General features: G+C 46.9%; 8 protein-coding genes across 9 annotated transcripts, besides 4 other annotated features; 5 read left to right on the forward strand and 3 right to left on the reverse strand.

The window, feature by feature from the left end:
- The first annotated feature begins 232 nt into the window (after positions 1-232).
- Positions 233-640: a mobile genetic element.
- TSTA_066910 (uncharacterized protein) lies at positions 233-1,121 on the forward strand (the record flags this gene model as incomplete). The annotated part of the gene is made up of 2 exons (XM_002340595.1): positions 233-616; positions 651-1,121. 2 exons carry the CDS (start codon positions 233-235, stop codon positions 1,119-1,121), a joined length of 855 nt encoding a protein of 284 aa, XP_002340636.1.
- Positions 272-625: a mobile genetic element.
- Positions 645-1,118: a mobile genetic element.
- A 181-nt stretch (positions 1,122-1,302) lies between the features above and the next one.
- Positions 1,303-1,512: a mobile genetic element.
- Positions 1,513-1,970: 458 nt separating this feature from the next.
- TSTA_066920 (serine/threonine protein phosphatase, putative) lies at positions 1,971-5,562 on the reverse strand. Of its 2 annotated transcripts, XM_002340597.1 has the most exons (3): positions 5,284-5,562; positions 3,968-5,225; positions 1,971-3,904 (listed from the first exon to the last, which is right to left on the reverse strand). In XM_002340597.1, the coding sequence occupies exons 1-3, from the start codon at positions 5,298-5,300 to the stop codon at positions 3,902-3,904; spliced, it is 1,278 nt and encodes a 425-aa protein (XP_002340638.1). In that variant the 5' UTR covers positions 5,301-5,562; the 3' UTR covers positions 1,971-3,901. The 2 variants fall into 2 exon arrangements, with proteins under 2 accessions (XP_002340638.1, XP_002340639.1); XM_002340598.1 differs by having other exon boundaries at positions 1,971-5,225.
- Positions 2,013-3,662, forward strand: TSTA_066930 (unc-44 ankyrin, putative; the record flags this gene model as incomplete). The annotated part of the gene is made up of 2 exons (XM_002340596.1): positions 2,013-2,045; positions 2,076-3,662. The coding sequence occupies 2 exons, from the start codon at positions 2,013-2,015 to the stop codon at positions 3,660-3,662; spliced, it is 1,620 nt and encodes a 539-aa protein (XP_002340637.1).
- Positions 5,563-6,729: 1,167 nt separating the features above from the next.
- TSTA_066940 (alpha-1,3-mannosyltransferase (Alg3), putative) lies at positions 6,730-8,276 on the forward strand. The gene is made up of 3 exons (XM_002340599.1): positions 6,730-6,882; positions 6,940-7,463; positions 7,513-8,276. Exons 1-3 carry the CDS (start codon positions 6,762-6,764, stop codon positions 8,113-8,115), a joined length of 1,248 nt encoding a protein of 415 aa, XP_002340640.1. The 5' UTR covers positions 6,730-6,761; the 3' UTR covers positions 8,116-8,276.
- TSTA_066950 (eukaryotic translation initiation factor eIF1, putative) lies at positions 8,202-8,681 on the reverse strand (the record flags this gene model as incomplete). The annotated part of the gene is made up of 2 exons (XM_002340600.1): positions 8,202-8,307; positions 8,371-8,681. 2 exons carry the CDS (start codon positions 8,679-8,681, stop codon positions 8,202-8,204), a joined length of 417 nt encoding a protein of 138 aa, XP_002340641.1.
- Positions 8,682-9,301: 620 nt separating this feature from the next.
- Positions 9,302-10,780, forward strand: TSTA_066960 (MFS efflux transporter, putative; the record flags this gene model as incomplete). Its single annotated transcript, XM_002340601.1, has 1 exon — positions 9,302-10,780. One exon carries the CDS (start codon positions 9,302-9,304, stop codon positions 10,778-10,780), a length of 1,479 nt encoding a protein of 492 aa, XP_002340642.1.
- Positions 10,781-12,341: 1,561 nt separating this feature from the next.
- On the forward strand, positions 12,342-16,330 carry TSTA_066970 (protein kinase c; the record flags this gene model as incomplete). Its single annotated transcript, XM_002340602.1, has 8 exons — positions 12,342-12,801; positions 12,865-13,134; positions 13,194-13,760; positions 13,826-14,221; positions 14,280-14,660; positions 14,714-15,489; positions 15,542-15,947; positions 16,006-16,330. 8 exons carry the CDS (start codon positions 12,342-12,344, stop codon positions 16,065-16,067), a joined length of 3,318 nt encoding a protein of 1,105 aa, XP_002340643.1. The 3' UTR covers positions 16,068-16,330.
- A 65-nt stretch (positions 16,331-16,395) lies between these two features.
- Positions 16,396-20,324, reverse strand: TSTA_066980 (tubulin-specific chaperone D, putative; the record flags this gene model as incomplete). Its single annotated transcript, XM_002340603.1, has 6 exons — positions 16,396-16,533; positions 16,607-16,772; positions 16,835-17,185; positions 17,244-17,535; positions 17,588-20,093; positions 20,148-20,324. The coding sequence occupies 6 exons, from the start codon at positions 20,322-20,324 to the stop codon at positions 16,396-16,398; spliced, it is 3,630 nt and encodes a 1,209-aa protein (XP_002340644.1).
- Between the last annotated feature and the right edge of the window lie 187 nt (positions 20,325-20,511).

Raw genomic sequence — 20,511 nt, forward strand, 5'->3', positions numbered from 1 at the left:
CCGTCCTCTCAACGTCCCCCTCTCAACAATTCTTTGCTTTTGCGAGTCGAAGCTATTCCCATCAATTTTATATTACTATACAGCGCCATCTCTATTGAGTATAACAAAATAACTCCTTTTTATACGCCGCTTTATTACTAGCCTCTAATACTATTGAGTATTTAGGGAGTAGCCGTCGCCGTAACGTTCTACGCTGTTTAAAACGCTGCATTGTACAATTCTTCAGATCAAGATGGCAAGAGAGGAATATTCAGTGGAAATCCGTGCCCAGATTGTGGCCTTGGTGATGATTGCAAAAATGAAGCCTCAAGACGTTGCTATATTGCTCAATATCCCACAGGTGACTGTTTATAATATCATAAAACGTGCTAAAGAGTACGGATATGACCCTACAGTTAATCCTCGTATTGAGCATGAGCACGTTGCTAGTAAAGAGCGCAGTGGCCGCCCTAAAGTGGTTACTGAAGCTATTGAGAGCTCCATTATAGCAAGTATCACAAAGGACCGCGCTGGTCGTGAGAAATCTGCCGAATATCTTGCTTATGAAGCCGGTATTTCTGAGTCCTCTGTTCTACGTCTTTTGAAATTGAATCCTTTTAGCAAATGCAAGCCAACTGTGAAACCTGGTCTGACAGAAAAGATTGAGACAGGCAAGACTCGCATTCGCCCTTGAGCATCAACATTGGACCCTCGAGGAAATCAAGAATATAATATGGACTGATGAGACCTCTGTCGTCCTAGGCCACCGAAGGGGCTCCAATCGGGTGTGGCGTAGGACTTTTGAGTGCTACGATTTTACTGTTATTCGCAGGCGCTATAAGGGGTCTACTGAATTCATGTTTTGGGGATGCTTTTTGTATGATGCTAAGGGTCCCTGTCATATTTATCAAGCAGAAAATGCAGCAGCTGCTAAAATAGCCGAGAAAGAGTTGGAAATCATAAACCGACAACGCGAGAAGCAAGCTCAAGACGAATGGGAATTGAATAACGCATTTGCAAGGCTCCAGCTGCGTCCTCGTCCTGGTAGAAAGCCAACGTTTAAGTTTACTGCAAAGAATGGAAAGCTAGTTCGGAAAGGAAAGGGTGGCATTGATTGGTATCGCTATCAAAAGGTCTGGTAAATCTAATACATTTAATCCTTAAGCTAATAGTTATAATAGGAAGTATTAGTGCCTAAGCTGCTTCCCTTTGCGCAGGAATGTAAGCGTTCGAGGCCTGGCACAATTATAATGGAGGATAATGCCCCTGCGCATTCTCATTTCTACCAAAAAGAGATTTATTCGTTCCATGACGTACAGACTTTGGCCTGGCAACTCCCCCGATTTAAATGCTATTGAGCCGACATGGTTTTGGCTTAAGAGACGTACGACTCTCCGAGGCGCGCCGGGTGACAGGAAAACAGCAGTGGCAGCATGGGAAAAAGCATGGGAAAGGCTACCCCAACATCGTATCCAAGCCTGGATTGAGAGGATTCCTTTTCATATACAAGAAATTATACGTTTGGAGGGTGGGAATGAGTATCCAGAGGGGCGGCCTCAGGGTGACATACGCCGGCGCTGCCGGCGTAAAGGGGTGCTTTCGTTCAGGGCATATCTGGAGGATGAAGATTGGGACGACTTTCAATAGCTTCAAAAATGCCTATTGAGGCATCTAGATTGCTGGACAGCTTACAAATGATTCCTTGTATGTTTGATTATTTTATATCGAACATAGATGTGTATAGTAATTTTGGTGTATTTCTATGTATCATCAAAACACGCTAATAGCCACTAATGGTGCAGATTACTCTTGGCATTCTCATCACTTTTGACTCCCACCTCCGTAGTCTGCTCCAAATCGCGACCAGCCCTTTAAAGCGTAATTGGTCTGATTAGGGCCGGATCCGAGTCCATGTTTTATCCCGATCCCTCTTAGTGAGTCTGGTATAAGAATAAGCATGAGGATGGTTTCCTTCCATCGTCTGTATATACGCTGTCAACTTGCCCCTGCTCATATAAACCAACATACACAAAATGTCCAACGAAAAGACCGTGTCCGAGTACACGGTAGGTTGGATATGTGCTCTCCCCATCGAGATGGCGGCAGCCAAAGCCATGCTAGACGAGATTCACCCCAAACTACCCCAAGCATCCAATGACCATAATTCGTATTGTTTAGGATCAATAAACGGACACAACATTGCCATCGCTTGCCTCCCATCTGGTGTTCACGGGACCACATCTGCTGCCACTGTTGCATCAAGCATGTTGCATACATTCCCATCCATCAAATTCGGACTCATGGTTGGAATTGGAGGTGGTGTACCTGGTCGACATAGTGACAAGAATGATCCCATTCGACTCGGTGACGTTGTCGTGAGCAAGCCTACGAATAGTTCCGGGGGAGTCCTGCAATATGACCTTGGAAAGAGTCTGGGTAACGGCTTGTTTCAACGAACTGGATCATTGAACAAACCCCCGCAGGTCTTGTTGACGGCTGTATCGGAGCTGCAGGCTGATCATATGATGGGGTTTACGCAGATTCCTAATTTTCTGTCGCAGATCACCCAGAAGTATCCTAGCATGAAGACGTTCTCGTATCCCGGGAAAGAATTTGATGAACTCTTCGAGCGGGAGTACGAACATGTCTCAACTGGAGTTGATAATGATAATGATGGACCGTGTAAAATGTGTGATAAGCGGAGACTGGTCCCTCAACCAGACCGAAAGACGACAGACCCGCGCGTCCATTATGGAATCATCGCATCGGGCAATCAACTAATGCGAGATGCGAGGATGAGAGATCTTCTCGCCCAAGAAGACCCAGGCATTCTCTGCTTTGAGATGGAAGCCGCCGGTCTAATGGACCAATTTCCCTGCCTGGTCATACGTGGTATAAGTGATTACACCGATTCCCACAAGTCAGGTCTCTGGCAACCATATGCAGCCTCCGTGGCAGCTGCATACGCAAAGGAGTTGCTTTCTGTCATCTCGGCACGTCAAATCTGGAAAACAACTACTATCAACGAAGCCATTGGTATTCAGCAGCCTCCACCCCAAGCAGCTAACCCTTTGCTCCAGCTGGCGGGCTTGAGTCTCTTGGGACCTAGTACACCTCTACACGAAGCCATCGCAAGAGGTCAGCATGATGTCGTAAAGTCCCTACTGGAAAAGGGAGTACCCAATATCAATGCACAAGATAGCAGAGGGTATACCCCACTCCATATAGCGGTTGAGCAGGACGACCTAGTATCTGCCAAAGCGCTTATTGAGAAAGGAGCATCTACCTTCCGGCCAAATATCATGGTACAACCCGTCCTCAAAATGGCCGTCCATCTAGGAAATGAGGAGATGGTGAAACTTTTCTTGGATCAAGGAGGGAATGTGGATGAACGTGATGCACTAGGTTACACGCCCCTGGTAGCAGCAGCATCGTCAGGTAACGATAAACTATTGACGCTCCTTATCCAGCAAGGAGCAGACCTAAATGCGAGGGGTTCCAGGGGTGGTACGGCGTTGCATCAAGCTTCGCATGTGGGACACGCTGGCGCTGTGAGGATTTTGTTGAAAGCGGGGGCAAACCCTGATGTGAGAGATATCAGTGGAAGGACGCCTTTGCAAATTGCTACGAGATTGCGTCGTGAGAACGTGAAGAAAGTGTTTGCTGAGGCAAATATTGTTTAGAATGGAAGTAATGATCTGAGGGAGAAGCTTTAGCCGTATGGGAATATTGAGTAATCAACGAGGTATCAAATTTCTCTTTGGATATTGATTGAAACAATGCAGAATGAATAGTACATAGGATAAGGTATCTTTGAGCGTATCTAGAGCAATGAACCGAAAGCCAAACAAAATCTCATGACACTAGAATCAAGAATGTATCAAATGCAATCATGTATAGGAGCAGGATTTCGTCAGATAAATCACTGATTTTCGTATAAAGTTAGCATTGGATAGAATATTTGTGGAGAGAGTAGGGGGTAACTTGCCAGAAAATAATCGGCGACTGGCTTCTTGGCTGGCATGCCTCTAGTATCTTGCGCCGCCGCTTCAAAGACCCTGTACCGTCGACCAGGACCTAGAATATGTTTACCCATATCACTGTGTAGCACACCATTACTTCGTCCAATATCTCCATTGGTACGTGCGATTGTGCCACCATTGCTAGCGTCTTCCCCAAGCTCCAATATAGCCGCGACATTACCGCATCGATAACAATAATTTGGTGCTGACCAGACAGTGACAATACCCCCATCGAACATCTCCTTATAACCTTCCATAACAAGTTGATGTGCGCGAGCAATGAGGGAAAGATCATTTTTGTGATTGAAGTGTTTGACAATGTCACCGCCAAAGAGGAATCCTGCGCCTCGAGGACTTAAACCCCATCCTTCGATTTCGTCCGGATCAGACCATAGAAGATCGCACATGGCACCTTCGTGAGGCACTTCTTGTTTCCGGTCAAGGAGACGAATCTTATCAACGCTGTCTACTAACGGTGACAACCCTCCGTGGACACAGAGTACTGCGCCTGCTGTTGTACCATAGCTCCCCGAGCTGCTGCCCGATGCTCCTGTACCGGCGGGTCCGGCCCTAGATGGAGTATTACCGGGGGCAGCAGATATATCCCTGGGAGGTGAAATATCTCTTGTATCCGTTGAAGCGTCTGATGATGATCGATATCGAGGTCGATAAGACATGGAGGTAACTTCGCCATTCGCATTTAGCACCTCCGTCTCCAACTCGCCGTCTATCTGTGAGTTTTCCACTCGAGTCGTCGGTTCAAGCTCTGAACTTGCGCCAAGAACCAAAGCTCCCAGTGCTAGATAATCAAACACTTCGCAACAGTAGCGCCATACATTCGCACTCCCGTATTTGCGGATACATTCGTCATAAAAGCCATAAACGGTTGTAATCTGCCTCGATTCGTGGTTTCCTCGGATCAACGTAATACGGTCGGGGTATCTGACTTTCAAACAAAGCAATAGTAGAAACGATTCGAGTGAATAAAATCCTCTGTCTACGAAATCACCCATGAAAAGATAGTTTGTATCGGGTACGTCGCCGCCCACTCTGAACAACTCCATCAAATCATGGAATTGCCCATGAATATCACCGCATATTGTCACTGGCGCATCGACCGAAACCACATTTCCTTCTTCGATAAGAAGCTCGCGTGCCTTGTAGCAGAGCTCGCGGACCTGAGCTTCGGGGATCGGTCGACAAGCTCTGAGCTGCGCAATGGCTCTATACATAATCAGTCAGTAAAGAATAAAACATCTTGTTGAGTCGGGTATATAGGTACTTATCCAAGTCACTCATGATGTTTGCTATTGTAATGTGCCGTTACCGCAAAGAAGGCGCGGGCAAACTCACTCAAGCTGATTAAGCTCTAAGCAGCGAAAGTCCCCGCTCCTAACGCTCTCACAGCCACCGCATGTCTTTCTGGACCAGCAGATTGAGGCGAGACGACTACCAAGGATGAGTCAAGTACCAAGGATGAGTCAAGTCAAGTCAATTAAAGTGAATGTTCGGTGACTCGATGTGGTGCTTAAGAGTCACGAATATCACGAACGAGGAGATCGAAGGGAAACTAGACCAGTCGAGCCCGCCGATAAGGCCTATTTTTTGCCTAAATTTGACGGCAATCAACTGCCCCCACATTGCAAATCAGGTGATCGCAGACAAAGTTGCTTGTCGGTTCCAGCCGGAGAGGTTCAGATCAACACAGAACAACCATGCAATTGAGCATCATGCTCACCAGCATATAGCTCAATGCAGCTTGGAGTTAATGGTAAGGTTCTTAAAAGATTAATTCTTATGATTGACCTCGTTAACATCCACTAGGACCATTGGCATAGCAGCATCCACGCTACATCCTGTCTTTTGGATCGATCTCATCTCTACTACATGACGCTCCTTTAATTTTTCCCATAATCCACTACAATGCCGCCAATTCTACATCCACGTTCGCGGTCAACGAGCTCCCTCTTTGCTGCCACCATGGTAGCCTCTTTTGTCATCGTCGGCCTTCCTCATATATTCCCCTGTCCCGCTCCTCGCCGAACACTAGCCGATTCCCAAGTCGAGATAACCGCCGACGGTCAACAGATTATGAGACCACGAAGAAGAAGAAAGAATCCAGATACTTTACAACAACGGGATGACATCCAATATACTAAAGAAGTTGCCGCAACCAAAGGTGCAACACCACAATTCGCAGATTCAACAACTGATGAAGTATCAACATTCCTCCAAATGGAAGCTGAAGCAGAGTCATTGGCCCGAGTTGGTCGAGAATGTCCAGTGCCGAAACCGAAAGGAATTGTTGGTCAGCTGCTCGGCCTTTCAAATAAAAGTAAAGGCACGGCAGACAACCGACAACAACAGTCGAAAGCTAATATAGCGATACATGAGAATGGGGGTTGAGAACAGTCTCACGGCGAGGGAAAATAGTAATGGACTTTGAAATGAATGGGAGCATCATAAACGCTGGTAAAGCACCGATTGTCACAACAGCTGGAGTCGAATTGAGCTACGAAGATTAGAATGTATTTCTGTATATACCCACAGATCGAATTTCTGTACAATAAATGAGATGTTATCAAAATAACACGTTTAATGCCTCCTCGACTTCTATAAAATGGACTGCAAATAATATTTCATATCATCCAGGTTCTTTAGGGTTAGGGTATAATTAGCACATTCCGCAGATAACCATCAGTACAACGAACTCATTTCTCCCTCGTCTGAACAGACAGTGAGGAACTCAATCTCGCAGCAATGACGATCAGCAATACGATTGTCGATATATTAACCAATCCAAAGCATTCACTATGGATTGCACCACTGCTCGTAGTAGCAGACGCAGTGCTCTCTGCACTTATTATTAAGAAAGTGCCTTGTACGTTGATTGAGAGTTTCGCTTCTCCAGAACACAGACTTACCCCCGACTCAACAGACACAGAAATAGACTGGACAACCTACATGCAACAAATCGCACTATACCAAGCAGGCGAACGTGATTATACCGCAATCAAAGGCGACACTGGCCCTCTCGTCTACCCCGCTGCACACGTTTATATCTATTCATTCCTATATGAATTAACAAATAAGGGACAGGACATCGTCCTGGGACAGGTAATTTTCGCCGGAATCTATATAACTACATTAGTCGTTGTCCTGTCCTGCTACATCAGAGCCGGTGCGCCGCCATATCTACTTCCACTGCTGGTGCTGTCCAAAAGACTACACAGCGTTTATATGCTGAGATTGTTCAACGATGGAATTGCGACCTTTGCTATGTGGTTGGGTATTTTCCTGTTTCAACGACGGCAATTGACTGCCGCGACTACGGTGTGGTCTCTGGGAGTGGGAGTTAAAATGTCTTTGTTGTTGCTTGCTCCTGGAGTTGCTATTGTAGTAGCTTTGTCAGGAGGGATTTGGACAGCTGTACCGCTTGCTCTTAATGCGATTTTGACACAGGTAAACATCAACCGTATGGCTTGTACCCTTTTCTTGCTAACCTCACAAGGTGCTACTTGGTATACCGTTTCTACGAGAAAACGCCATTGGCTATGCTTCGCGCGCATTCGAGCTAACCAGACAATTCCTCTATGAATGGACAGTCAACTGGCGTTTCGTGGGCGAGGAAGTTTTCGAGTCGCCTATCTTCTCAATCAACCTTCTCGTTCTGCATGTTGTTCTCATCCTCGCTTTCCTTGCTACCAGATGGATCCGCCCCTCCGGCGAAGAGCTTGATTTTTTCGCCCAGAAATTCATTGAAGGTCGTTCGACACGACATCCTTTATCCAGCAAATATATCACCACCACCCTCCTCACATCAATGGTCATAGGAATGCTGTGCGCAAGGTCGCTGCATTATCAGTTCTATGCGTATCTCGGCTGGACGACTCCATTCTTGCTCTGGCAGGCGAAACTTCATCCGGTCTTGATATATGCAGTGTGGGCGATGCAGGAATGGGGCTGGAATGTGTTTCCCAGCACTAATGCTAGCTCTGCTGCTGTTGTTGCCTGTTTGGCTGTGCAGGTCGTGATGCTCTTGTTGAATGATGACTCGTCCCAGGGTCTGTCAGAAGATATCAAGAAATCGGTGGGAGAACAAAAGACAAAGTAATGGGCGTCTGAGCATTGTTTGGAAAGTTTCAAGTTGTCGTGATGCCATAGGTGTTTAGTTCGTGAAATGTTTATATGTTGCGTAATTTACTCATCGTCCTCCTCGTCAGAAGAAGGCATCTTGCCTACTCTGGATTCTTCTTCATCCTCCGAGTCCGAAGGTAGATATGACTGCTTGACAAACTCTTTCGGCCTATGCAAATGAACAAATTAACACGTGCATCCTACAACCCAGCTAGGTGAGAGGGAAACGAACCAAAAAGCTGCTTTGCGCCATGCTTTCTCATCTCGTACGACATTCACGATCTCCCCTGCAATCTTATTTTCACGACCATCGAGCGCATTGGTATCAACAACAACATAGGAACCCCTTTTCATCCAGATTTTGGATCGAAAACGAGCCGAAAGCTCTACCAGAGCTGTTTGTTTGGAGGGCCATTCGACCGAATACAGATTGTTTCCTGTTGCTTTAATGATTCGAGCGATTTGATGCCCCTCTAGGAGTGTTTCGGGTGGATAGAGGCCTTCTTCGGCTGTTGCTAAGACTTTGCGCTTAGGAGGACCCATGTCGATTTTGGGGTGTATTGACGGCGTATTGTAAATTGGTCGAAAGACCAGGCTGATACGGAGGTTGTTCTTGTTGTGATTTGTTGTGGAAGTTTCTAAAGTGTGGGTTAGCTTTTTTTGTCTTGAAGCTTAAGCAGGACCCACCCGATTTAAGTGCCTGAATTCTGCCTGATTGCGGGCTTCCATCTTTGGTCATTTTCCGACCACCATCCATTCCTTTCTCTGCAATCTGTACGTCGCTTACTGCTGGATACTAAGTAACTAATAGTTAGCCGATTCAGGATAGGGACATCAAAAGGGTAATGACTTGCGAAAGCGAAAAGCAATCTGCATTGAAACTGATGCCCTGATAGGCTGATAAATATGATGGTCGACTCCTCGGCAAGTATCCGAAGCCATACTCGACTACGAGCGATCAGGAAAAATTCCGCTTATTACTAATGATGAGAAGCGTTCTGGATATATATGCCAACTCGCATTACGCGGCGGCGATAGTTAGTGGATAGCTGACAGCGAATTTGCAGTCTACTTAAAAGATCAAGCAAGCATCGCCCAACGCTCTCCCGGGACCTCTCGAGCATTTGTTCATGTATCCATGCCTGAAGCGTGAAGTCATCGTCATGGCATCCCACTTCGCCGCCTTTCTCGAAGTAGAAAGCTCTTCTCCAGTCACAAGCCCCGCTACAGTCCTTCGTCATGACGAGCGACTGACCACAGCCTCTTCAACCAACCATGAATGGATAGAGTTGCAATCAAGTGGCTCAATTGTCCAGAGACCTGGGTCTTTTGCATCACCGCCTCCAGATCTGGAAAACCTACATCCAGAAACTGGGTCTGCCCTTGGCGAAGCTGATGTACCATTATCAAGGCCAGATTCAACGGAAATAGTACCCAGTCTCTATTACCCAGCGAAGAACAAATGGCGCGCTGTGAGTGCTTCATGTATACTACTCGCCCAAGGATTAAGTGATAGTGCCCCTGGTGCTCTGATCCCATACATGGAGCAGAACTTTCACGTTGGCTACGCTATCGTATCGCTCATCTTCGTCACCAATGCTGTGGGCTATATTCTCGCTGCACCCCTGACGTACTGGCTCGAGAATCGGCTCGGTCGTTCCAGGACTGCCATGATTTCGCAACTTTCCGTGCTCACTGGTTACCTGATCATTGTGTGCAAGGCGCCGTTTCCGGCTGTCGTCTTCAGCTTTTTCCTGATTGGACTCGGGAGTGCAATCATCCTCGCCCTCAACAATGTCTTCCTAGCCAATTTAACGAACTCTACTGAGCTGCTAGGAATCAACCATGGGTTTTACGGGGTAGGGGGAACCATAGCACCCCTGATTGCAACAGCCCTAGCATCAAAAGGAGTACACTGGACATTCTTTTATATCATCAACCTGACATTTGCGGCCTTCAATCTTATTTATTCCGGGTGGGCGTTCCAGGGCTATGAAAAAGATATGCCCCTTCAGGCACTAAACGGACAGAATCAAGACGCGGAGCAGCGGGCTAAGAAGAATTTGATAGGGCGAGCACTCAAGACAAAAGCTACGTTATTGTGTGCGCTTTTCGTTTTCGCATATCAAGGAGCAGAGGTTTCTATCTCTGGCTGGATTGTTTCTTTCCTCATTCATTACCGGAATGGAGACCCGGCTCATGTAGGATACGTCAGTTCGGGATTCTGGGCAGGCATCACCGTTGGCCGATTTGTCTTATCTTATCCAGCGAGACGGCTTGGTGAAAGGCTCGCAGTGTTCAGCCTTGTGGTGGGTTCAGTACTCTTCCAGATTCTGAGTTGGTTCGTCCCAAACATCGTTGGCGAAGCCGTTACCGTTGCGGTTATCGGTTTACTTCTGGGCCCGATTTATCCCTGCGCAACCGTTGTTCTGAACAGACTTCTACCCAGAGATATCCAAACTACTTCCCTAAGTTTTGTCAGTGCAATGGGGAGTAGCGGAGGCGCCGTTGCACCGTTTGTCACTGGTATCCTCGCTCAGAGTGTTGGAACAGTGGTCCTGCATCCGGTCTGTTTGGGGCTGTATGGCTTGATGATCCTCGCTTGGTTCCTCTTGCCTCAGAGGTCGAGGCGCGAGGACTAGAGTGGCACATGGTTCTAGAGCCGGAGGAATCTCTTTTCTCGTCATTTGCCGACTTAATACGTACAGGTGGTCCGGGCCATGCAGAGTAAAGCAGCAGCTGTCTTTGCAGCATTGCGCTCGCTATGAAGCTCGTTCGCCTTCAGAAGCAATCTCTCTCATTCGCCAAAATAGGTAATCATTTACGGTAGTTATAAATATCACAAATAATTCGAGGCACATTTAAATATAATGGCTCGTTAACGACACGGACGATCGTACAGTTTTCCAAGTAGAACCTTTAGATCTCGCAGGGAGATATCGCTCTATTCTCCAAGTCAGCCATGATCCACGTATAAACTCGTAAAGCATATTATCTTCGCAGGCTTTTACGTGTACTTCACATGTTAACACAATCCAGGTCGCGAAGTACCCCTATTTAGCATAAGTGATGCAGCAAGAATTCACCGGCGGCATGCGCACCCAACCCCCTCCCGAAAAGAGAACTTGTCTATCGAGAAAAAACGAGTCATGTAGCGACCTCAGCCACGACGAAAGATTCCAAATGTCCCAAGCAGAGTACGTAGTTAAACATGATGATGGAATCAGAATGAAAGGACCAGTGGCTGGTGTGGTGATCCAGAGTGTTGACAGTGGCTTAGTCTTCCCCACAGGAACTGCGGCTCCCGTCCCGGTGTTTCCCCCTCTGAGTGTCTCTGCTCTTGCCTTTTTGTATGGCACGACACACACTGCAACCTTCTCCTCCTTATTTTCCTCCATTCCCTCTCCATCACCACGACACATTCCCCCTTACCAGTTCTCCAACACACGCTCTCTTTTTCGTGTGTTCATTTTCTATGTCTGCTCGCCCCATCGTCCAATTCTCTGAAACGAGCTCTATCATTGGACGGCTCGACTAACCCACTAACGAGTGACTCCTCCACCCCTCCGCCCCTCCAACCCTCCACGACTCGCCAACTTGACTTCTTCGTACCAAGAAGTTGAAACCACTAGCATTGCACCACACGGCAGATCACATTCGCTCTCTGCTCTGCTTTGCTCGGTCGTGCTCGTCAGCCCAATATTTTATTGATGACCTAATGATATTACTGGGTGCTACGTGATCAGCACCCGACCCGATTAAAACGTCACATCATACTGTCAGTAAGGCACCTGGTGTTTATTTTTCTTTTTTTGTCGTCTTCCCTAGATTGAAACGATCCCACTGCACGCGACGTCAATTTGGAATGCGAAGAATGAGACTTGCCGGCATTGACTCCTGAACCCGGCAAACAAAAGACGATTTTCATTTATCTAGTTTGAAATACGTGATCAGAGCCTAACATCTCGTTTCATAGTTTTCGCATTCTGATCCAGCAACTCACCATCTACTGCATTTGCCCTCCTCGCCTCCGACTCCGAGCGGTGGTGGTTGTGCGTCCCTATCTCTAAAGCGCCTAGAAGCCTGGGGAAGATCTTCGAGTTCAAAGATTGACATCTGTGTGTCTTTGCCAATAGCGAGGAGTAATCCGCCGAAATCAGCACTTTCGACAATCACCCGCCAGGCATAATCAATACTAATAACATGGCTGACGACGTTATCGCCTCGGTCTACCACAAGATCGAGAGGGAAAAGGCCCTCATAGCTGCTGCAACAAACATGAGACAATCTACCGACAATCCATCTGTGCAGCAACGAGTTGATGGGCAAATCCGTGATGGCCGCAGGAATATTGCATATCTAGAAGAAAAGTTGAGAGAGTTGCAATTTCGCAAAGATAGCGGCGCGGCATCCGGACCACCTCAGTTACCACCACTGGGAGCTGCTGGTGAGCAGCACCGGAACGGTGGAGGTTATGATGCGCCTACACCGCCCCCGAAGGATGCCAGGTCGGGCTACATAGGCGACACAGGTGAATACGGAGACGCAGGTTCTGGAGGATATAGTCAAGGCGGCCCTGGTTTGATGCCCTCTCGTGCTCCATTTGCCGATCCTCGACCTGATCCCACCATACCGAAAGCGCGACCTAATTATAGCAAATTGGGTATGTTCTGCTGTCGTATCAGATCTTGTGTTGACCGCCTAACTAATGTTGCTATTGCTATAGATCTTATTAAATATGACACACCTTATCTCGGCCCAAAGATCCAACTGATGTTGTCACAGCTTGAATTCAAACTTAGTGTGGAGAAGCAGTACAAAGCGGGTATTGAAAAGATGGTCCGTCTGTACCAAGACGAAGGCGACAGAAAAAGCCGTGCCGATGCTGAAGGTCGTCGCATTGAGAGCAACCAAAAGATTCAGTTGCTGAAGCAGGCTTTGAAGAGATACGAAGATTTGCATGTTGATATCGAAAGCTCGACCGATGGCGCAGACGGTACGTATCTGTTTCATTAATTCTACGGTCCAGATGATGTTGCTAATGTGAAGGAGCAGACGACAGTATTAATGCCCCCAACATGCGCAAACCTCTTACTGGCCACTTAACGTTACGCATACATGCTGTCCAAGACGTTGACCACGCCGCAACCTCACGGTTTTCACGCGGTCCCGAGACTTTCATCGTAATCAAGGTTGAAGACGCCATTAAAGCACGCACCAGAGCCTCTCGAAATGACAGGTGGACAGAAGAAACATTCGATATTGATATTGATAAGGCCAATGAGCTTGAACTCACGGTTTATGACAAGTCAGGCGATAGACCAACCCCCATCGGTATACTCTGGATGCGCATATCAGATATTGCCGAGGAGATGCGCCGGAAAAAAATCGAGACAGATCTGGCTTCAAACGGCTGGGTTTCTGCAGATAAAATGAGCCAAGGATCGCAGGGTCTCCAAAACCCCAATGCGCCGCTGAGCCCTCTTAGTGGGCAACGTCCAGGCGGTCAACCTCAGCAACCCGGAAATGCACCGGGCGGCACCGGTGGAGGAAGCCCTGTTTTGATAGATTCCTGGTTCGCGTTAGAACCCGTGGGTAGAATTCATATGCAACTCAGCTTCGGTAAGTATATACTATATTATCTAGTACACTCCATCCATACGAAATCATCTAACTCGACATTTTAGCAAAACAATTGAAGGATCGCCGACCATTTGATATCGGTCTGAATCGGCAGGGTGCAGTTCGTCAAAGGAAAGAGGAAGTGCACGAGAAACAAGGACACAAGTTTGTCACTCAGCAATTCTACAACATCATGCGTTGCGCGCTCTGCGGGGAATTCCTCAAGTATGCTGCTGGCATGCAGTGTCAGGATTGTAAATACACTTGTCACCGCAAGTGCTATCCAAAAGTCGTCACGAAGTGTATCAGTAAAGCCAACTACGAGACTGATCCTGATGAAGAAAAAATCAATCATCGCATTCCGCATCGTTTCGAGAACTTCGCCAACATCTCAGCAAACTGGTGCTGTCATTGTGGTTATCTCTTGCCATTTGGACGGAAAAATGCGAAGAAGTGCACAGGTAAGATACTTCTTTGGATACTTTTGGTTTGGTATTCGATGCTGATATGGTATCACAGAATGCGGCCTTACCTGCCATACTGCCTGTGCCCATCTGGTTCCGGATTTTTGTGGTATGTCTATGGAGACTGCGAATGAGATTATAAAGGCTCAGATCCAGATGAAAAATCTCAATATGAACAAGACATCACCGGTCGGATTATCTAATCGCACTCTAAGAGAAAATGCACCTGCTCCTTTGGCTCCAATGAAACCCTCGGACTACGGAAGGCCACCTTCTGCTCAAGCTGTCACCGCTGCAACGGCGTCCTATACCCCCCAATCACCCACTGCCTCATCCAGGCAAGATCTTCCTCCTAGAACATCATCAATCGAAGCAGCGCAAATGGCCGCAGAGGCTGCGATCAGCGGCGTGCGGCCACCGTCTCAGCAAAACCAAGGTTTGTTTCGTTTACATTGTGAACCAAGAAGTCGGTATACTAATACGCCACAGACCCCCGACTTGCACAACCCCAACAACATGCTATTCCTCCGTATAATCCGGGGGCATATACCAATGTCATGAAACAAGGGCTTCCTGCAAGTCCTATGCCCGGTCAGAGGATGCCACCCTACCAAGCAGCTCCTCCACCTCAACAAATGCCACCACCCGCTCAACCGCAACCAGCATCTCAGGCCGCAGTCGTAGCCCAGCAACCACCTCCTGTAAAAGAGCCTCCTCCATCAGGACGCGGCCCAAGAATTGGTCTCGATCACTTCAATTTCCTTGCCGTTCTCGGAAAGGGCAATTTCGGTAAAGTCATGCTTGCAGAGACGAAGACAACGAAGAAACTTTATGCTATCAAGGTCTTGAAGAAAGAATTCATCATTGAGAACGATGAAGTCGAAAGTACCAAATCCGAGAAACGGGTTTTCCTTATTGCCAATAAGGAACGACATCCATTCTTGTTGAATTTACATGCTTGCTTTCAAACAGAGACGCGTGTATACTTCGTCATGGAGTATATTAGCGGTGGTGATTTGATGTTGCACATTCAGCGGGGCCAATTTGGTCTGAAGAGAGCACAATTCTATGCAGCCGAGGTCTGTCTAGCGTTGAAGTACTTCCACGAAAACGGTGTCATTTATCGTGATTTGAAGCTCGACAATATTCTTCTGACTTTGGATGGACATATCAAAATTGCTGATTATGGTCTATGTAAGGAGGAAATGTGGTATGGAAGCACCACGAGCACATTCTGCGGTACGCCAGAATTCATGGCTCCTGAGGTAAGTTAACTCTCTGCGTATAAACTGGCAACACATAGCTGACAGCTCTCAGATTCTTCTCGATAAGAAATATGGACGAGCTGTTGACTGGTGGGCGTTTGGAGTTCTTATCTACCAGATGTTACTTCAACAGTCTCCTTTCCGTGGAGAGGATGAAGACGAAATTTACGACGCTATTCTTGCCGACGAACCTCTATATCCTATTCATATGCCACGTGATTCTGTTTCTATTCTTCAAAAACTGCTCACTCGCGAGCCTGAGCTACGACTCGGATCAGGCCCTACTGATGCGCAAGAGATCATGTCGCATGCATTCTTCCGAAATATCAACTGGGACGACGTCTATCATAAACGCATCACTCCACCATTCTTGCCGACAATCAACAGCGCTACCGATACAAGCAACTTTGACCAGGAATTCACCAGCGTCACTCCCGTCCTTACTCCAGTACAATCTGGTAAGTCCATTCTTTACAAATTTGAGAGTGCATTTATTAACTTAGTATGTATCTACAGTTCTTTCTCAAGCTATGCAAGAAGAGTTCCGTGGTTTTTCATATACCGCCGACTTTGTGTAGTTTTTTGACTCTACGAATATTGATATATTTGAGGGCGGTCCGATGTGTTTTGTCTACAGGCTCAGTTTATCTTAGTAGCCTATAGGAACGATGCTAAGGAGACGAAGATATTTAATCTTTTTTTGCTCTTTTTTTCTTTTTCCCTCCTCCATCAGCTAATGATTTGTCTTGAAATATACGCCAAATTTCAATGTTTACAATGGATGTATGTTCTCTTTTGAAAAGAGATATTTAGATGATTTTTAATTCATTCTTTTCATGCCATTCATAGGATAGAGTAGAATGTATCATCTGTATGCAGTCCATACTTTATTTGTCTGGTTGACATTTAATGACCTTTCAATAATTCGCCTCGTAATCTCTCAACAGCAACCTTCAACTCCTTCGGTGGTACAGTCCAGTCCTCATTCTTAACTAAATCAGACTGGATCGTCATGAACAATGAATCAGAGACTGCTATACGTATCTGTATCAAAATTCCAACCAATTAGCCTACTATGTCGCGACAGAAGGGGAGTGAAGGTTAAGTGAGTTCTCACCTTTGGATAAGGATGTAACAACATCGCAGTGAGTTTCTTCAGGACATCTACCCTTAAGTCGGTTGCTCGTGAGAGTGATGCGTATACCTTGATAGCTGCCTCCAAGCGAGGGATATTGGATGATTTGAAGTGTGCTTTTTGTGTTAGGAGAAAGAGCTTTTTGAGACTAGCAGCTTGGAATTAACAAATTCGTGTCGTTTAACTAGAGAATACAGGAGTCTTCCATACCAGGGTTTGTTTGCTTGAACCAACGGTTCGGAGATGTATGTATCCAAGAAGAAAGCAGATACTTCCAATGCGGGAATTGTGTATCGATCATCGACCAGATTCGTCTCGAGGATTGAGACTAGATTCTCGATGAGCTTGTTGACCCATTCGTACTTCTTTTCACGGTTGGGCTGATTTTCGATAAAATCGATCAGCGCAAAGCGGGATGATTGAATCAAGCCCTCGGTTCCAGCGCTGGCTGAGGTGATGAGACCCTGCACGAGCGGTCTTCGGAGATTTTCCACCTGTAGGAGTTTGAGTAGTTGGTGAAAGTAATTGAATGAGGAGACTTGGCTGAAATGTTCGAATTTCCTGTTTTCCATTTCCCAAGTCAGTATGTGTATCGCGATCAGGTGGATATTTTGTATACCTTTCCATGGCTGGCAGATGAGTAGCATCTCCCCAGTATTGCTGCAAACAAACCCAAGCTTGGAATCTGACTTTATCCAGCTTCTCCGCTGCTAACCGGCACAGACACCCAATGAACCGATCGATGTATGCAGAGGTACCGTCTGCCGTGTCTTGGGCTTTGGTCTGATCTAGAATGACCTGTACTGCTTGGATAGCTTCTATTCTGATGAATGATCCGATATCCCCTCGTCGATCAGTCGTGTAGTCGGTTAGGAATTCGACAATGTGCTCTGCTAGAGAATCCGATATCTCTGATTCAACTGTTAATTTTGATCAATAGGCAGGATTTTATGAGTGACGCACGAATGTCGGGTAGAACACCACTCGCCAGGCATTGAACGGCAGATACTCTCTTCTCAATAAACTCCTCATCCTTGGTGCAATGGATCAACTCCTTTATGATATACTCGCGAATACTGCTACTAGATGGCAAGCGATGGAACACAGCCCCCAATGCAGAGATTTGACCACGGCCACTAGCAGATTTCCAACTAGCATGGATATTCGCAAACCAGCCGCGTACCGTTTCTTCCTGTTTCTCCAAGGGGAGGATGCGGAACAGCTGTGATGCAGCTCCGGAAGATGCATTGATTGCTACGTCTTCGCCGCGGGATACACAAAGCAACATGGTATTCAATACTTTCAGGAGAAGAGATTCAGGCACGCTTTTGTCAAGCGAGAATGTTCCTGTAGCACGCGCAAGAGATGCAATAAGACACGATACTGCCTCGGCGGTAAGTTCGGGTCGTGCATTCTGTTGAGTCAAATCGTTCTTCGTTGGGCCATGCGATGAGTTGAATACTTCCCATAGCTGCAAGATCATCTCCTTCACAGTTTCGGCGTTTTCATGTTTTAAGTTAGATTCATACTCAGAAGTGAAAGCATCCACGACAGCTCCATAAGCTAAGAGACAGCCATGGCGAGTTTCCACATCAGTAGGTGCAATAGTCAATAGCCGCGAGTTCAACCGCTGAAGTACAGTCTGTATTGATTTGAATGAATCTTGTTTGCACAGTTCGCCGAGTGCTGTAGCTGCAGTTCGCCGAGAGTCTGCGTCCGACGATCCAATTCCTCTCCAGAAGAGTAAGGAGTTGACGAGAGGACTCCAATATGCACTATCAATCAGTGCAGCACCCTGCGCAACCTCAATCATAGCTTTCGAGCGTCGTGCCACGGCGTGGTAGTCCACGACTTGCACTAGAGGAATTCCTTCGAGGATAGTGTCAGGATGGCGGCCGATCAACTCTTGCAATGCAGCAGAGGCACCACGACGAATATTTCCGGATGGATCTATACAAGCAGCACACACCAATTCCACAGCTAGCATTTGTAAAATGGCACGCTCTTCTTGCTCCGTAGGTGCTTTGACGGTACCAGTATTTAGGGACAGCAGTTCCTTGGTGGTATACTTGCGTGACACGGCCCATATACCAAAGCAGGATGCATCACGAACACCAGTTCCAACGGAGCTACCAGTAGCTGATCTTTGTTCAAAGTCTAAGCCGGAAACAAGGCCTTGTAGGATTTCGGGAAGTTGACGAGGCGGAGGAGCTCTTCGGAACAGAAGATGGGCCAGTGTGAGGATCAACCCCTGCCAGCGGTGCGGATCAACAGCACTCAAATTACGCTTCAAGTCTTTCATGTTCATGTTCTGCGCTTCATGTGCTGTGACAAGACCCCCATCGTTCTTCTGGTATAGGATGTCTTCATTTAGTGAGCCGGTCACTGCGTCTACAATATCAGCACTCATATCCGCATCCAATTTTAGCGCTACCACAGCAAGAGCTTTACTTGCGGCAAATCTGACAGGCATGTCCTTGTCGGCTAATGTCACTAGAAAGAAATCAATTGATTCTTCCAATATGAATGACACTTTATCCTCTGGCACATGCGGATCGCCCTTTTCCGCTAAAGTCAAGGCGAGTGTTGCAGAGGTGCGGAGGATTTTGATGAGCATCTTTCGCGCTGAAGCAGAAGATCGAATGTTTGTACAGATTCCCGAGTTCCCCTGTGCAATACGGAGCGACTTGTCGAACAATTTGGTGACCAATGGGGCGAGGTCCTCTACCTGTCCGGAAACACCCAACCTGGCGAGAAAAGACAGAACACCTATGCAAGTATACACAGGTGGTAGTGTTTCGCTTTCGACGGGTGGTTGAATAACAGAAAAAGCCCAGTCCGTAAATATATTCAAAAGACCAAGTCGTTGCATATCCGGACGCAAGACCAACCTGGCGAGAAGTAGCGTTGCTGCCTCTCGCTCTTTCCCCGCAGTGACAACATAGCGGACAGCGATAGAGATGATAGCTTTGGCAATTCTGGGTGTGGTCAATGGAATTGACTCCAGGATGTCCACATCGTCGTACGGTACTGGGATATTATCGGATGACAAGGATGTTAGATCAAAGGGTGCGAGCAGTAGATGAGAGAGCCAAAGCAGCATGACATAACGTTCCTCCCATCGAAGTGGCTGTACATTGATTCCTGTTGCTGCAAGTTTGGATTCTTCGTCGGATTTTATGGAGTCCCATTCGATGAAAACACGAAGCATCAGGTCCAGATACTTGGGCTCATTGTTTAGAAAGCGGCTGATGACCTTGACGCCGCGTACTTTGCAGAAGGTGTAAATAATTCTACATATTGACCTCGGCAAAGGGACAATCTGTGTTTGAGATGGGGCTCTTCCTTTAGTCGATCCATAAAATTGACGATTCTTCGTCAGATAGACAAGAAATGCGTCGACCAGTTGGCTGAGGAACGGCTGGAGCTTGGAATCAAGCAATTGAGGCCATTCTTGAAATCTTTCGAGCTATTTTAAAAGTTAACTATTGTTCCCATGACTATCGCATGGGGAGTCACTTACCACTTCAATCAGCCGATTTTCTTTCGGTACCTGCGACCATCTATGCACAGTCTTCTGAGACTGTCCACGGATTGTGTTTTGCTTCCATAGCAGCGGGGTCAACTTGTCCTCGAACTCTTTCAATAGATCCCCAGATGCGCGTTGAAATCTGATATCTCTGTCATCGGGTGCGTCCATTTGCGCTATAGTCCTCGGACGTCTTTTTGGAGGTTCTACGACAAATAATCGCGCAGTTGGTTGACTCGAGAAGGAAATATATAAACAGTTCCGGTTAACGTATCGTGCCACGTGATTGGTTCATTACAAACCTAGAAGAGCTAACAAGTTAAAGGATAGGACGACAGATACAGAGTACAACCCACTT

Source organism: Talaromyces stipitatus, genomic scaffold (assembly GCF_000003125.1).
Source record: "Talaromyces stipitatus ATCC 10500 scf_1105507295523 genomic scaffold, whole genome shotgun sequence".
NCBI lineage: Eukaryota > Fungi > Ascomycota > Eurotiomycetes > Eurotiales > Trichocomaceae > Talaromyces > Talaromyces stipitatus.

What these genes read in the sequence shown, in the direction of transcription:
- TSTA_066940 (XM_002340599.1), top strand. Translation starts at nt 6,762, where the DNA reads ATGACGATCAGCAATACGATTGTCGATATATTAACCAATCCAAAGCAT. An exon ending in TATTATTAAGAAAGTGCCTT is followed by an intron (nt 6,883 to 6,939) that starts GTACGTTGATTG and finishes CCGACTCAACAG; the next exon opens with ACACAGAAATAGACTGGACA. An exon ending in TTAATGCGATTTTGACACAG is followed by an intron (nt 7,464 to 7,512) that starts GTAAACATCAAC and finishes TAACCTCACAAG; the next exon opens with GTGCTACTTGGTATACCGTT.